Source organism: Manduca sexta, chromosome 23, assembly GCF_014839805.1.
Source record: "Manduca sexta isolate Smith_Timp_Sample1 chromosome 23, JHU_Msex_v1.0, whole genome shotgun sequence".
Lineage (NCBI taxonomy): Eukaryota > Metazoa > Arthropoda > Insecta > Lepidoptera > Sphingidae > Manduca > Manduca sexta.
The window spans coordinates 9,244,051-9,261,117 of NC_051137.1; the positions used below are offsets into that span (position 1 = coordinate 9,244,051).

The 17,067-nt window shown below is 38.0% G+C and overlaps 2 protein-coding genes across 2 annotated transcripts; one reads left to right on the forward strand and one right to left on the reverse strand.

Moving 5' to 3' along the window:
- Nucleotides 1–1,394: 1,394 nt before the first annotated feature.
- LOC119190243 (activity-regulated cytoskeleton associated protein 1-like) lies at nt 1,395–3,222 on the forward strand. Its single transcript, XM_037441674.1, has one exon. The coding sequence runs from the start codon at nt 1,908–1,910 to the stop codon at nt 2,997–2,999; it is 1,092 nt and encodes a 363-aa protein (XP_037297571.1). The 5' UTR covers nt 1,395–1,907; the 3' UTR covers nt 3,000–3,222.
- A 4,776-nt stretch (nt 3,223–7,998) lies between these two features.
- Nucleotides 7,999–16,541, reverse strand: LOC115440982 (plasmanylethanolamine desaturase). Its single transcript, XM_030165527.2, has 4 exons — nt 16,048–16,541; nt 15,728–15,933; nt 9,296–9,514; nt 7,999–9,100 (listed from the first exon to the last, which is right to left on the reverse strand). Exons 1-4 carry the CDS (start codon nt 16,304–16,306, stop codon nt 8,840–8,842), a joined length of 945 nt encoding a protein of 314 aa, XP_030021387.1. The 5' UTR covers nt 16,307–16,541; the 3' UTR covers nt 7,999–8,839.
- Between the last annotated feature and the right edge of the window lie 526 nt (nt 16,542–17,067).

The following is a 17,067-nucleotide window of genomic DNA, read 5'->3' on the forward strand; positions in this document are numbered from 1 at the left end:
CAACTCTTTTACTAATAGAAAGCAATAATTACGTCCAGTTTTTATCTCGAACCAGGTTTTTATACGAGCGGAGTCATCTTCCACTTAATCGAAGGAATACGGTTAATTAATATTACTAAGACCATTATACAAAATACTTAAACTACAAAAAAAAAAACTTTAAGACTTCATTGTAAACTACGATATTCTAAAAACAGCAAGTTTTTCTTTACCAAATTACATATGTTTGACGCATAGTTTTTAACTCAGTTATTCTTAGGTTCAACTATTTATATATTTTGGTGACAAACACTGATATACACGAACCTGTTTTTTCTTTTGGTAGTTAATATTTAACGTGTAGTTATTATTGAAGATATATTTATAATATGTATACATAGCACTGACTAAAAATAGTCTATTTTCCATACTGTTACAGAGTTAAACAAATTTTTCATGAATTGATTTAAAATATAAATGAAGTATTTTTAGTTATTACATTGCAATTTTTATCTCTCTATTCCATTTGTTTACATCTCTGCGTAAATATAAATAGTACATATAGTAGACATCGTCGTTCATAATTTTTGTGTAAAGCTTTTCATAATTTTATTATTTTCGTGGACGTTTTATTACGAATATACTGGTTATGTTAAAATTAGAAACAAAGCAATGAAGATCGAAAACTTACAAGTAGGTAACAGAGTCCAATAGCAGTCTCAATAACATTTTCAACATATTTTTCTGCAATATTAATTATTTATTAAAGCCGCAGGTAAGGCGTACGTAATATTATTATTCAGAGCAGCTAAAGCCTTGTATCAATTTGAGGTAATTTGTATCATTAGCATTTTTAGGTATGAACTTTTGTTTCTAACGTGGCTGCTGCGGCTATAAGCGATCCGTTAAGATATGCATTTGCCGCGCACGAGCGTGGCACATGTTCACTGCAGCACTTAATCGATACGAGGGTTTAGGCGCGGCTGCTGCCTGAATTATTCTTCGTGTGTTGCTGCTCAAAATTGATACAAGGATTATTAAGCTTCAAGACTATAATTATTTTTTAAAAGCTTCTATTTGACTTGCTACGTGTGCAGGAGTAAAATTTTGCTACTGAATTTTAAAGTTATTCTCATCCGATTGAGATAAAATTTTGCATACAAGATTAGTTTGGTTGACAGTGCATGATAAGCTAAGTGACGTCATTCTAAATCCAATATGGCAGACGGTCCAAGATAGCAGACTCCTATAATATAGGATACGCACTCCTATAATAAGGGTGTCAAATTAAAGGATTCGCTAAGAAAAATATGAATTAAGTGAGGTCTGCATTCAAACCTTCGAGGAGATGTCGTCATACTAGCCGGCTAAATTTTAAGACTTAAGTATATGGTCTCAAAAATGATTAACTAACTAATGAACTAAACTAAAAAAACTAATGAACTTATAATCCTAAGTAAATTCTAGTGGTGGTGAAAAAAACCAAATGGTGGAAAACAAAATGCTGTGGAAAATAAAATATATAACGTGTCCGAATTTTAAAACGCGCCGAGCGAGTAGCGCGCATGCGCGGAGCGTTTTAACAACGGCCTCGCGTTACCGCTCGGCCAATGGACAGCCACGTAGCGGCTCGGGGACGCGTCGCCAGTCCGTTGTCGGCCCTCGCCACACGCGTACACGCATCACCCGAGCTCCGTCGCGATACCGTCTTTAGTCCCTAAATGTATTTGCGTTTATATTGTGTAGTTGTGTATATTATTGATTATGTGTCAAATAATAATAAATCCTTAGTCGTCAATCACACGCGCTTTTACAATTCAATTCGCCCCGAACCCACAAAGTAAAGTTGTTATAAAACTGGCGCCCAACGTGGGGCCGAATAAGTTTTGTGAATAAGTGCTAACTAACTGTTACGTGATCGTTCCAAAATGCCACGTACGGCACGGAACAAACGACGTCAAACCGAGTACTTCGACTTGGAACAAGAAGAAATGGCGACGCCAAGGTCAACGGAGCGGCGCCGCGTGTCCGTGACTGAAGGTTCGGCGTGCATCACGGCGAGCGATATCGCCTCTATGATGACATCCTTGCAGCAAGCGCAAGCGGAACATTTCGAACGCCTGCTTGATAAAGTTCTAGATGCCCGTCAGCCATCTTGTTCGCCCGCGTGTGTTTCACCCGCGCCGGCCACACCTACGTCCTCTGCTCAACCTGCACCAGGCAACTTCGCAACGTGTAAGGCTCGTTACAGCGGAGCGACATCGGAGTCACTCGATGGTTTTATTGATGCAGTGGAAGCGTTTAAAGACTGTGCCAACGTTAGCGACACTAACGCTCTACGTGGGCTATCAATGCTGCTTACTCACGAAGCAGCCACGTGGTGGCAAGGAGTAAAACAGACCATCACCACTTGGGATAGCGCACTTCAATGCTTGCGCAGCGCTTTCGGAGATAGCCGACCGCCACATCGTATATACGTGGAACTCTTCTCCAACCCACAAGGGCTTCAAGAGAAAACAGATATTTTCGTGGCTAAAGCGCGCGCCCATTTAGCACGTCTACCCAGCGGGGACCTCACTGAAAAAGTCCAGTTGGATATGATCTACGGACTCCTTAATTATAACATACGTAAACGACTTCGAAGAGAAGAGTTCTCTAATTTTAATGACTTCCTTCACAAAGCTCGAAGCATCGAGGAAGCCACAGCGGATTCACAAAAGGCGCGCGCCGACACTTCAAAGAATGCCGCCGCTGTTACGCGCGCCGACACCTCAAAGGGTGCCGCCGTTGTTACGCGCGCCCGCGCTATATCGCCGACGCCTGCGACGACCGCGACGATGCGGCCGTCAACGCAACGAGCTTCTTACAACCGTCAGTCTTCGACAGCAGAGGGTTCTTCGCGTCATCATATACCAAGCATCGACTCCAACGCTACTCCGATGAGGAAAGCGTCGTATTGTGTTTATTGTAAAACTATGGACATACACGTCAACAGTGTCGTAAATTATTACAAAGTGTAGATCGTGCTCGTGATAGTAATATAAACAATAAGAATAATAATATTATATCGTGTTATGGATGCGGCGAGAGCGGAGTGATTCGTCCTAATTGTTCTAAGTGTAATTCAAATTTTAGCGCGATTGATTTTATTCCGATGTCGAGCTCGAAACCGCGAAAATATCCGACCCCTCCTGCAACGGCTGCTGGTAAGGCGTCCGCGCACGTAAGTAATTTTGATACCTATCCTATGGTTTGTACTGGGGTTGTACCTGACTCATGTTCTCGTAATTGTAGTGTTAACTTTGCAAGTTCAAACTGTGCTAATGTAAACACAGGACTCACCACTACAGAACCTAGTCTTATTAATAGTTCGTATAATAACGAAAGTACACCCCCCGATAGTAATTTTGTTTGTAAACGTAATATGAATGTTCCCTATAAACAAGTTAAGCATAAAAGTATTATGAATGTGCCATCTCGTCCTGTAATTCAGGGGAGTCTTTTAATCGCACTCGTGTACCTAGTAAACGTGAGTTATTGCTTCCTAGGGAACCTAACTATAATAAGTGTATCGTAAATAATGGTTTGCATAAGTATTGTGATTTACCTATATTGCATAGTAGACATCGCGTTATCAAAAATGTTAGGTTTCAACAGTGTCCATCACAAAGTAGGGTGACCATAAATTTTCCGGGACAAATTCCGAAAATGGGCTCACGAAGTAGGGTGACCATGAATTTTTCGGGACAAATTTCGAAAACCGGTTTACTGAACAGGGTCACTAAGAATTTACCAGGAAACAATCTGAAAATGAATAATTTAAGTGGTCCGGCTTCGAAACGCAATAATGAGAGGTTCGTTACCTTCTCATCAGTAAATTCTCGCCATGAGGGTACATTACGGCGACCTATTTTAGGTATCGAGATTTTAGGTATTAAAGGAATGGGCTTAATCGATACCGCGTCTAAAGGATCTATTGCCGGAACCACACTCTACGCCCTACTGAAACAGCATAATCAACTCTTCAAACCAAGCCCAATGCGTGTTAAGCTCGCCGACGGTTCCGCGCTAACACGCCAGATGCTGTCAACGACGCTTGAAGTCAAGATTCAAGGTAGGAGTGTTCATGTAGAATTTTTTGTTTTTCCCGATGCGATGGACAATGATACACTGTTAGGTATAGATTTTTAACAGCAGCTGGATTGGAAATTAATTTTGCTACTTCCACATGGCGCTTTTATGGTTCTGGAAAAGTATATCCATTAGAATATGAGTATTCTAACAGCCTTGCGTCTTGTTCTGCTGCTGAGTTCCTAAGAGAAGACGAGGGAACCATGCTTAATCCTCCCGAACGTGAGAGGCTAGCTTCACTTTTAGGCGATAATGAAGAAGTCTTCGGACCAGGGGAGCTCCCACTCCGTATGCCGAACACCATATCGACACTGGGGATCATCCGCCTATATCAGTACCTCCATATCGCCTCACTCCTGCAAAGAAGCAGTTGATGAAAATCGAAATTGATAAAATGCTGGAAGACGGTATAATTGAGGAATGCGAGTCTGCATGGACCTCTCCTGCCGTATTAGTTCCCAAAAAGGACAATAGTATCCGATTTTGCGTAGATTATCGCAAGTTAAACGCTCTGACGAAGACGGATAGTTATCCGCTTCCGCTCATAGATGAGCTGCTGCAGCTTACGAAGCGTCATTGTTTCATGTCCTCAATTGATTTGAAAGCGGGATATTGGCAGGTTCAAGTTCGCCCAGCTGATCGTGATAAAACCGCGTTTGTAACTCCATTTGGGACATACCGCTTCACACGTATGCCTTTTGGCTTAAAGAATGCGCCCTCGACCTTTCAACGTTTGATTGATCGTTTTCGTTCTGGCGCTAGTTTGCAGGGCGTTGTTTTGCTAGCATATTTAGATGATCTGCTAATCATTTCAGAGGATTTTTCTAGCCATCTAGAAGACTTACAAAAAGTATTTGACCGGTTGCGTCTATTCGGCCTTCGTGCAAATCGTGCAAAATGTTTCTTTGCACGACCAACGATCAATTACCTGGGACATGTGATAACTCCTGAAGGCATTAAGCCGGATCCTGCAAAGATCGACGCAGTCCTGCAGATGGCCAGTCCTAAGAACTTAAAACATTTAAAATCATTTTTACAAACATGCTCCTGGTTCAGGAAGTTCGTTCCGAATTTTTCCCAAGTAAGTCAACCCTTAACCAAGCTTACTCGTAAGAACGAACCGTGGATATGGGAACATCCCCAAGAGGAAGCATTCCAGTCCCTGAAGAACATGTTAACTTCCGCGCCTATATTAGTTCAGGCTGATTATACTAAGGCCTTTGTATTACGCACAGACGCCAGCAACTACGCTTTAGGAGCTGTTTTGCTTCAGGGCGAAGGGCCCGAAGAACGGCCTATTGAGTATGCCAGCCGTCTGTTGACGTCAGCGGAAAGAAATTATAGCACGACCGAGAAGGAAGCTTTAGCAGTTGTTTGGGCCACAGATAAATTTCGGGGTTATCTGGATGGACATCCAGTCGTGGTCAAAAGTGATCACCAGCCGCTAAAATGGCTTTTAACCCTCAAAACGCCAAGCGGGCGTCTCATTAGATGGGCTATGAAGCTTCAAGCCTTTGATATTCGTTTCGAATATACTCCCGGAAAAGCTAACGTTGTGGCTGACGCCTTAAGCCGTCCTCAGTGCGACGACACCAACCAAGAAGGTTGTGATGTCTGCAGTGTTAACGTTGATTTACCACGGGCAAGCGCCGCTGAACTCCGTAAGGAGCAGCTAGAAAGATCCCGAGGTTGCCAAAATTATTAACAGTCTTGAAGACTCCGGGCCAGTCAACGTTCAATGGCTAGATAGAGGTTACATCATGAACCAAGGAGTTCTCTACCGTTATCTTCCAGATTCAGATAGTGAACAGCCACAGCTCGTCGTGCCAGTTACTATGCGTGAAAAGATCCTAAAGGAATTTCACGATGCCCCCACAGCCGGACACCAAGGTGTAGAACGGACTTTTAATCGCATCAGCCGAAATTATTATTTTGTGGGGATGCGTAAGTATATTACGGATTATCTAAAGAATTGTGAAGAGTGTCAGCGATACAAGGCATCGAATCAGAAGCCCGCTGGACTCCTACAGACACCAGTCCTTCATCAGCGCGGAGAAGTACTCGCCATCGATCTTTTGGGCCTTTGCCAGACGGCGAACATGGTGAGAAATGGGTATTATTAGTCGAAGATACGGCCACCAGGTGGGTCGAATTATTTGCCTTGAAAGAAGCGACTGCAGAGATATGTGCATCCGTGCTTATTAGTGAATATTTTCTTAGATATGGATTCCCGCGCCGAGTCATATCAGACAATGGTGTCCAATTTATCTCAGCCACCATGCAACAATGCATGTTCATACTTGGCATCAAACAAAATCTTATTCCTTTATATCACCCTGAGGCAAATCCTGCAGAGAGAAAGAATCGGGATTTACGGACACAGCTCTCGATCCTAGTGAGAAATGAGCACCGCCGATGGCCAGAATTTTTGCCTTCAATACGATTTGCTATGAATAGTGCCCTGTGTTCCACCCTAGGATCCAGTCCCGCGCACGTTATGTTCGCCAGAGAAATGAGAACCCCATTTGATGCGCAGTGTGATTTAAGAGCCATATTAGATAAAGAGAATTTCCTCCCTCAGATCACCCCATACCTTCGTAGGTTCATAGATAACTGGGATGTTATTAGAGATAGGGCTGAGTTTCGTCAAGATGATAGGGAAAAAGTATGCTGATAAGACGCGACAGACTACACAGTACCATGTAGGTGATTTAGTACTTGTATCTACTCATCTACTCAGTGATGCATCCAAAGGTAGGACCAGAAAATTTATGCCCAAACGTGATGGACCTTATCGAATAAGTAAAGTTGTTAGTCCTACTACTTACGAAGTCAGTGACTTAGATGCCCAAATTTTAGGAAAGTTTCATGCTTCTGATTTGAAGCCGTATAATAGTGAGTCTGGTCAGGTCTCAGCCCCAGTACAGCCTCGGCGCCCTCGCGGACGGCCACGTCATGTTGTTGTTGCCGAGTCACCAACGGGTCGTTGTAGTGACTCGGAGGGGAGGATATAACGTGTCCGAATTTTAAAACGCGCCGAGCGAGTAGCGCGCATGCGCGGAGCGTTTAACAACGGCCTCGCGTTACCGCTCGGCCAATGGACAGCCACGTAGCGGCTCGGGGACGCGTCGCCAGTCCGTTGTCGGCCCTCGCCACACGCGTACACGCATCACCCGAGCTCCGTCGCGATACCGTCTTTAGTCCCTAAATGTATTTGCGTTTATATTGTGTAGTTGTGTATATTATTGATTATGTGTCAAATAATAATAAATCCTTAGTCGTCAATCACACGCGCTTTTACAATTCAATTCGCCCCGAACCCACAAAGTAAAGTTGTTATAAATATCAATTTTAAAGAGTCATAATTTTGTATTTGGTGATACTCAATCAATTTTTGTAGGTACCCACAAGATTCAACTGTTGGAGTTAAAATATTTCAAGATGGCGTATACAAGATGGAGCCCAAAAACTTTGTTAGTCCAATCGGTCTCAAATTTTGCTATCCCGGGATTTTTAGAAGCGCGGATGATGATTTTAGGTCGAATTGTCAGTTTAAATCTGAATTACAATAACTAAAAAATAATAAATTAATGAATAGCAAAAAATATTTAAAAAAACAAACTTATATTTAAATGCTTTCTGTCTGTGAAAAATAATCATGATACCGGGTCTTGACTCTTGACAAAAGTAAATTTCGCGACAAGCTTTAATCTCTACACAAAGTTTGATTTAATTTAAAGTAAATTTTTTCCTTATTAGAGATTTATATCATAACTTGTTTTTAAAAATGATTTTTTTACTATTTATTTCATTAAAAAGTGCTGAACACAATACAAATATTTATTGCACTGGTTTTACCCGTAACTACATTGGTAATGAAAAAATATATTGAAAAGCATTATTTTATTATGGATATTTTACATCTGCTATAATATACCATGTATGTTTTCGAGCTTCTTCGCTAAATTTCAATTTTCAGTAGCTAACTAAGTAGTCCGGTGACTACTCATTAATGGTGTAGTTACTTCAAATAAAAAGAAAGTAATAATAGTTCTAACCAATTTTACATTCAATGACTAACAATTTAAGGTAAAGTAGTGCCAAATACAACACAATAAAAACTTCACGATGAGCCCATATCAGTTTTCCTAGGGAAAATAAACGCATTATCGTATACTATTCATATCAAGTAACTTGACCTTTCCGTATTTGTTCGATAATTGTTTGACAATCATATATATCAAAAAATGAATTCCGTCCTGCTGATTCCCATACATTTTAATGTTACCGTTACCAGGGTTACGTAATTTACTTTTTGTAGTTACATGCGCATTATGTTGATGCTGCCGTATTTTAGTTCCAAATATCTTTAAGGGTGTCGCGCTTTTCAAATTTCCATACACACAAATTAATTTAAACACAACAATAACCTACGTTAATGATTTTGTAACACGTAAATTAATGCTGCATGTAGATTATTCCGACTAGTCTGTAGTTCAACTCTACAGAAGGTTGCGAGTTTACACCAATAAAAAATATATGATACATAAATAATATGATAATCTTGCTACGAAAATCAATAACTAACCCGTTCTAAGTAGCGGACGAACAACCGTCAAGTGCTTGGCGTGTGATTCAAGCAATATAGCAAAATATTTAACCTACATTTTTTAATTGATTTGGTTGATGTGGACGAGTGTAAGTAAAAAACCTGACGGACAGTTATTTTCTAGGAACGTTTCTGTGCCCACTTCATATCATCAGCTCGGGGTTTACACCCAGTCAACGCTTCAATGATAGCTTCCAACGTGGACCAAAAGTGTAGCTTTTCTAAAGGCCAGTTGAGCCATCCAGTGGTGATGCAAAAGTAAGTCTCGTGCGGCGCGACGTGATGAATTCTGTGGTGGCGGCGCGGCAACACTATGTGCCACTCCTGCAGCCACACAACCCATGTCGGCAATCCAAAGTAAGTATGTGACCATTTGTGTATCTAAAAAAAATTTAAAACATAATTATAGAAAAACAAAAGGCCGGCAGCGCTTCCATGATCCCTAGTTCTGGAATAAGAATGATCTTGGACGATAGAGGTTTATGCATGCTAACAAAAATAATAAAATAAAAATATAACAATGACGCTGTGTCCTTTACGTGGCTAACAAGAAAATAAATTTTGAAAAGGTTATACCTGATTGGTCATCGCTACGAAGATACAACACAAGTACCAGTAGGCAATCCAATGAAACTGATCTTCAACTTTTTGATTTTCGTAAGTGACTAATTGCCAGACAATTCGTGCGAGTACTGGTATTGTAATAGCAAAATTATCCCCATTTGTTTCAATGAAATCGTGACGAGTTATTGATGTAGGATCAATGTGATGCTCTCGGAATGGTCTCAGGAAATTCTGTAATGTAAAAGTAGAGTAATATTACAAAATGGAAACATATCTATGCCCTTGAGTTACACTGGTACAAGAATCTTTAACGTGGAATTTATAAAGTTGTATATTTAGATAACAATGCGCAATTACACACGTGGGACTGTCAAGATAATAAAAAAATACTATTATTGTTGTAATCGCTTAATTTGGATAATATTACTGTGTTGATTTTTGATGGGGTTATAATACCTAATAGTATAAACTTTAAATAACGACTATACAGTAAGTCCTAGGTAGGAATACACTTGCAATTTTATCGAAAGCAAAACAAAACACACATTTATCCCTGAAAGGGTAGGCAGAGGTGCTACTAGGGCACTCACTTGTCGCCATATTATGTGTTCCGTTCCATAATGTGGTACCGGACGAGCCTGTCATCATAAGCGGAATTTGTTTCAAACTTTACTCTAATATAGAGAAAAACATAATACAACTTTGCCCGACCCGGGATTTGAACCCAGGACCTCTGATCGACAGTGGTCCGCGCACGCAGAATATAACCGCTACATAGGCAACCATTATATCAATAATTATATACTATAAAGTGTAAAACATCGGATAAATCAATTACTTCAAAATGTAAAAAGGTATCTCTTAAAAAATATTAATATTGTAAAATAAAATGATTTAAAATTAAAAGATAGAAATTGTTTGTACCTAAAATATGAATTTACATTACAAGGTACATCAAGTGCAAAAACAATGTTATTATTATCTAAGCATAATATTTTAAGAGTCGATTCTTCAATTGTCAGGAAAGGTATGAGTGTTGAGTATTAACTTGGATAGTGTTGATAGTCTTTTATACAAGAAAATTATAAAGTATACTTTTGTGCGATAACTTTTACTAAATATTGAAAAATCAAGCCCGAAGTGTATATTTTCGTTTAAGGGGTTTCTGGTTTATATCATATGTTTAAGAAATGGGAAGGGATTTATTTAAATCTACTTATATAAAAATATGTTGATAAGTAATAAACTATAAATATAAAAATGAATCCCTATTTCCCTTGGTCACGCCATCACGCGTGAACGGCTGGACCGATTTCACTATTTTTTTGTGTTTATTATTGTCAGGAGAAGGTTCTTATGAAAGAAGCAATTACGCGGAAAATTAGAAAATTTAGGAAAACTTAACGAAAATATTAATTTTATATAACTGTCAATTGTTTGAAATAACTGTCAGCGATTGAGAGAAGGTGCGATGCAAATTCATAGTTAAGACGGGACGTCTGTCGGGTCAGCTAGTTTGATTATAAAGATAAGATTTCTTCAAGGATTACCGATTGTGTTTTGAGCAGACAAGAGCTAGTGGCAGTAATGAGACTCCGCTCTGGGCACATTCCGACAAATATGTTCAAGCATAAGCCCGCATAAGTGCGGGCGTCAGACTCCCCGAATTGCTCTGTGGATTAAGAGATGACGTACATCATGTTTTGTCGGAGTGTGCGGAGTGGACCTCATTCTTTGAGCTTCTGTATTATTTAGGTATGCATGTATGAACCTACATTTATTATTATAAGCCACCAAGGAAGATTTTTAATGAAGATTAACTACAATAACTACTTGATTATTAAACCCCTATTACAACTACAGGGATGGTGCGGATGCAGAATTTAAGACATTCTCGGATGCGGATGTAAGTACTTGAGTTATGTTATTTTAATCAAAACCTAGGTACTTTATTTTCATGTGAATAAGTTAAATAAACCGTTTTTTTATAAATTTTATTTTAATCAATAAAATTTTAATAATCAAGAATAAAATATGTAATGTCTAAGTATATAAATAAAAATCAGTTGCCACATGTCTGTAGAACCAACACTTGAAAAAACTTCGACCGGCTTGTCTGATCAACCTGTCAAGCCGGTCGAGAAACCATCTTTTAGTGAAGTGTTCCTAATCATCACGATAAAGTTTATATCAAACAATAATTTTCCAAAAATCATCAGGTAAAGACTGGAAACGTTGGCTTGGCTCTGGAAATTTAGTTGATATTTTTATAACAAAATATTTAATAGTACACGCTAATTTCCAAAATTCCCCAACCGATTCCAATGTTTTTTTTTGTAATGGTTGAATTATTTCTATTTCGGACCCAATAGGTGGCGCTGTTATCAATACCTAAAAGATGAAAGGTAGTTTACATAAGATGTGGTCTGTGACAGGACAACGTCTGCTGGGCCTATTAGTATTTATTAAAAAGCAACAAAGCTTTTTCCTGCCCTTTCTGTGCCCAAATTATTATGCAGTGGTTCTTATTATATAAAAAACAACACGAGTTTGACATAACAAAATAATAAAAATCTTCGTGTTATTTGATGGAAATATTCGGGTAAAGATTGCCAAATTTTTAAATGGGCCGAAAATTTTAGACTGCTACCGATTAGTTTTAGAATAATAAAAAAGCGATTTACTGAAGCGGTCCTAAAAGGCTATCCACTCAAAAAGCAGCTACAGCTCTCTGACAACAATAAAAAGAACCGCTTAAAATGGGCTAGAGCTATCTTAGAAGATGCTAACATGTTTCTGAAGAGGACAAGGCCGAGATGCAGTTAACTCTAGTTTAGGATCATAAGATTCAAAATATTAAGTCCTTACATATGAAATTCGCGTTTTGTACGGGAGGAATACAAAGTCGGTTTTTAAACATAATTAATTAATCAAAGTATGCATCTTGTTAAGGCGGTTTGCACTGGCACATCGGAGTCGCATTTTCCCTCCTAAAAAGATATCAAAATTACGAAATAATGGTAATCTCTTGGAGTAAGATCCGGGGAGTATGGTGGATGTTGCAGACATTCCAATTGCAGCTCCTCTAGTTTAGCGGCTGTCTGTTGTGCAGAGTGTGGTCTAGCATTGTCCTGAAGCAGCAGTGGCCTAGAGCTATTGACCAGCCTCGGTTGTTTGGCAGCTAGTTCCTTCATCATGGTTTGCAGTTACTGACAACAGATATCTGCTGTAATCGAGTGGCCAGATTTTAGAGAGGTGTAGTGATCGACATCGGTTCTAATCCATCAAAAACTCACAAGTATTTTTTAAATCAATATTCGCTTAGGGCAGGATTTGGCTGGTTATGCAGGATTCAGCCATTGCAACGAACGCTTGCGATTATTGTACCGAATCCACTTTTCATCAGAGATTAAAAATCCCTTCAGAATTCTGTTGGTTGAACAATGTAACGCAACATTAGACACCAGTTTGCTGGTCTGATTCACTCACTTCATAGATTCCCGATTTGCTTCAAGTGGATTATAACATTTAATAACTCACACCCAAGCCAGCAGTTAATTCTGAAGTCGTTTGCGATGGATCCGCTTCAACAATAGACTTTTATTTCTAATTTTCCGCCTTGGTCTCCGGCCGTCCACGGGGCCTGTTCTGAAGATCGAAATTTCCAGAACGAAAACGTTAGAACCAAAAATGTATCTTGTTTTTATTTGCGACACCAGTTCCTTACACATCGTTAATTCTTCGAGCTGTTTCTACAGCACGGGTGCCACGGTATACTCATACTCGTAAATATAACAATATTTCATGTTTTCCATTGTGTGAATTGTGATATGAAAGATACCAAAAAAAAAACTAATCAGGAAAAAACAAATAAATTACTGTTTTTGAAACTCAAATACATAACATACATAACATCACGCATTTATCCCCGAAGGGGTATGCAGAGGCGCAACTAGGGCACCCACTTTTCGCCAAGTATGTTCCGTCCCATGATGTGATAGGGGGCGAGCCTATCGCCATATCGGGCACAAATTCCAGACTCCGGGCTGATACTGAGCAGAAAAACCCAAATATCACTTTGCCCGACCCGGGATTCGAACCCAGGACCTCAGAGCGCTATTGTACCGGACATGCAATACAACTACGCCACCGAGGCAGTCTCAAATGTACCAATTAAATGCATTTATAAATATAAATTTGAAATTCTTAAACTAAAGAGGAGATATTTCAGATCAAAGTGGCCAGTACGAAAAAATGCCAATTTTATATGTAAGGATCTAATATATAAACGTTATGTAATACATATTATAACGTATGTCAGTGATAGTCCAATGGTGATTTTATGCTGTTTAATCCATTGTCTATACTATTATATTATAAATCTATGTGTTTGTTTGAACGCGCTAATCACAGAAATTACTGGTTAAAATTGAAAAATTAGTTTAGTATTGGATAGCCCATATATCAAAGGCTATAGCTTATATAACATCACGCTATGGCCAATAGGAGCAGAACATCGAGTGAAAATGTTGCAAAAACGGGGAGAATTAATTTATTTTTAGTGCTTTTGTTGCGTGTGCGGCGTAAATGGTTAAAGTTACGCAACAAATATGTATGACGGATTTGTTCCTCTTAAAAAGGTCTAAAAATATATTATAAACCAAATTCCCCGACATCTGATTGCCTGTTTAAAAGCGATAAACTAAAAAACTACATAACGGATTTTGATGACAATTGATATATAAATAGTTAAATAACTTAGGATTGACTAGGCTACTTTCTATTCCAGGAAATATGTAGAGGGAATTTTATCCCAGAAAATTTTCACGTGGGTATAGCCGCGATCGATTGACTAATAGAGTTATTAAAAAAAAGGCTTCTTGTAAGTAATTAAAATAAAAACAAATTATTTGTGAGATTTTTTTTCTGCCGTCATTTAATTAGACAAGTTTTAATGTATTATAATGGAAAGTTGCTATAAATGGAAATATATAGATGTATGTGTTGTAAAAAAAGTTGCCTATAAGAATTAATTTATCATATATTTCCCAAAATAAATAAATAAACAAATGGACATTTATGTTAAAGCTTATATATATATATATATATATATATATATATATACAACAATAACAATAACAATTTGTGTAAAATCATCAAAATACTTTTTCAATATGATTGGTCATAGACAGAACATAGTAGATTAATATTTTTAAAATCCTTCCTATAAGATGGTGTACAATATTTTAAAACATGCATTTTACCACAGAAATTGACAAAAAATTAAAATTCATAAAACCCAACCACACAGGTTAGTCGAAATTACATAGAGAGACCCATTTTAAGAGCTTTATTAACAAAATAGGGAATATGTGGCCTACAATTAAATGTTGGCGCTTCAGTGGGGACTTAAGGCTGATGACTTCGGACAACTTTTAATTTAATGTTTTTAATTTTTCTTTCTAATGTTCTCTGGGAGTACACTGAAAACAATATGCTTTCATAGTTATATTTTAGTATCTACAAAATAAGTTTTGTGCAGCTGTCTTTTATTTACTGACATAAACAATGCATTACTTGAGTTGTATGCCGATACAAGCAAGAAAATCCCACACCACAGTTCATCAGTTTCTCATCTTTAGATAAAATTTTATATCTATTTTATGAGTAGTGTCACTAATTAGTTGCCCCCCATTGTATTTGTCCATGAGTATTGGGGGTTTAATAAAACAAACTAGAAATCTGCCTGATAATTCTCCAGGACTGGGCAACAACATTAATCTTATTCCTCATAAAAAGTACTCATGCACTTCTGCCATCATACACAATCTTTGTCTCTATGCCAACAAAGAGAGAGGTAAAAAATTGCCCATGTCTTGAGTGGTTTGAAGTTAGTCACAACACATGTCCTCTGTATCTATCACCACCTGCTCATCTCCAGTGACAATAGCTTTATGATTATACTCATGACAAACTTCAAGCCAGTTGTGACTGACCAACCATACTGTACAGTACAGATTTGACAAAAAATTACAGCTGTTTCTCCATAACTGATATATTTATAGACATAATCATATAGACATATAGTGAATCATGAAAAGCAATATAAACAAATATTGTGATCCATCTTCAGACATTTTGATTTCTATATTATCTACATTATTGTCATACTAAATTTTTATCAAGCTCATTGATCACCACATGACAAACAATAAGATAAACATATGTAGGTAATGTCTAAATTCCCTTAGTTTCAAGAAATTTTATAACTAAAGGTTCAACATGCAAGCCTGCAGTGTGAAAAAAGGCAGTAGGTAATAGTCAGTGCAAATTTTAGAAAATGACAAGGCATGAATTTGTATAATAAATACATTTGATGATGCAAAGCTGACATTTTGGGATGGAACAAACAAACAGTCTAAGTATGTGATAATCTGTCATTACTTTGCCTATAAGAGGTAGATCAACTGCTCCCCAAGTGTCAGCAGCCCAGTGCACTACTCCTGAAGCAAAATCTGCTGTTAAGACACCAGCTATCGCCGCCAATAACAATGAAGCATCAGCTCTGATGTATCTGGCCATTAGGATGCCTGCACTGGCACATAATGTGCAACAAACCACCACGCATACCCATTCTTGTAATCTTTTGCCTGTCAAAATGATAAAGTATGCTCTAGTTATTTATGTCATAATATAAAATACTGATAATATGTTATGTTGTTTATAGTATTTTCCTAATAATATGTCATGTCCATAGTACTCACCTGGACTATATAATTCGGCTAGTTCCTGGGCTCCTCGGTGTCGCGGACCCCATCGGGGTTGTTTACCAACCTCGCTTGGAAGCTGAGTATTAGCGTTTGGATCATCTTCGGACATAGAATGTTCAAGGATCTCGCGTTCAGTTTTAACCGGTGCTAATAAAGTTGTAGCCATAGTGCTTGCATATTCGAACCGGTCACAACCTAAAACGCTGAGGCCATCCCGTTTAGCACAAGGAGGTATAGGTAATGGCAATGCCATAACTCGCTTTGTTAAATTATAAAAAATTTGATCTACGTAATGTACTATTATTATATATATTACTCAAAATTCGTCATTAATTCTTATTTTAATTATTGCGCGTTTTATACTTTAAAACAATAATCAACTTAATGTAATATATAATATTACCAATAACTAAAATTCACATTTATCATTTATTGGTACACTATTCTGACGCAAAGAACTACCTAATCTTTTCGAGGCCACCTCTGTCAACGGCGGTGTTACTACTTTCGGTTTTAGTTTTACCGTTGATTTATAATACTATTATACCTAATTTTCCCACAAAGGTTTAAAAAATAGCTATTTTAGATCGCTACATTATAAAAGTAACATTTTACATGTATAATTATATGATATAGGTATTTAAGTACAACTTTTACTCATAAGACTCAGAATTTATATCAACCATCTTTATACAAGGTTATTTGTAAAACACCGGCAACCTACCCACCCACCGCAGGACTAGATAGGTAACATCATAAACAGCAATGTTGGTTCTATGAGTTTTGATATAACTCAATACATTAAATTTTTTCAAGTTTTTATTGTACTGTCGTGGCATTTCTACGCATATGTTTCATGACATTCATAAAGAAAGGAACTCGTACGCTCGCGCGCGCATTCATTGTATATTAATAACAATTTAATCGCTAGATAATTACCTAGTGAATATCCATTGCTCGTGGGGTATATAGACAGTCTTAGTGTTGGGTTAATTAGTACTGACATTAATTGTT

Coding starts and splice junctions, on each gene's coding strand:
- LOC119190243 (XM_037441674.1), top strand. CDS start 1,908: ATGCCACGTACGGCACGGAACAAACGACGTCAAACCGAGTACTTCGAC.
- LOC115440982 (XM_030165527.2), bottom strand. CDS start 16,306: ATGGCATTGCCATTACCTATACCTCCTTGTGCTAAACGGGATGGCCTC. Junction 9,515..15,727: donor ATCTACCTCTTATAGGCAAA/GTAATGACAGAT, acceptor TTTACATTACAG/AATTTCCTGAGACCATTCCG. Junction 9,101..9,295: donor TCGTAGCGATGACCAATCAG/GTATAACCTTTT, acceptor AATTTTTTTTAG/ATACACAAATGGTCACATAC.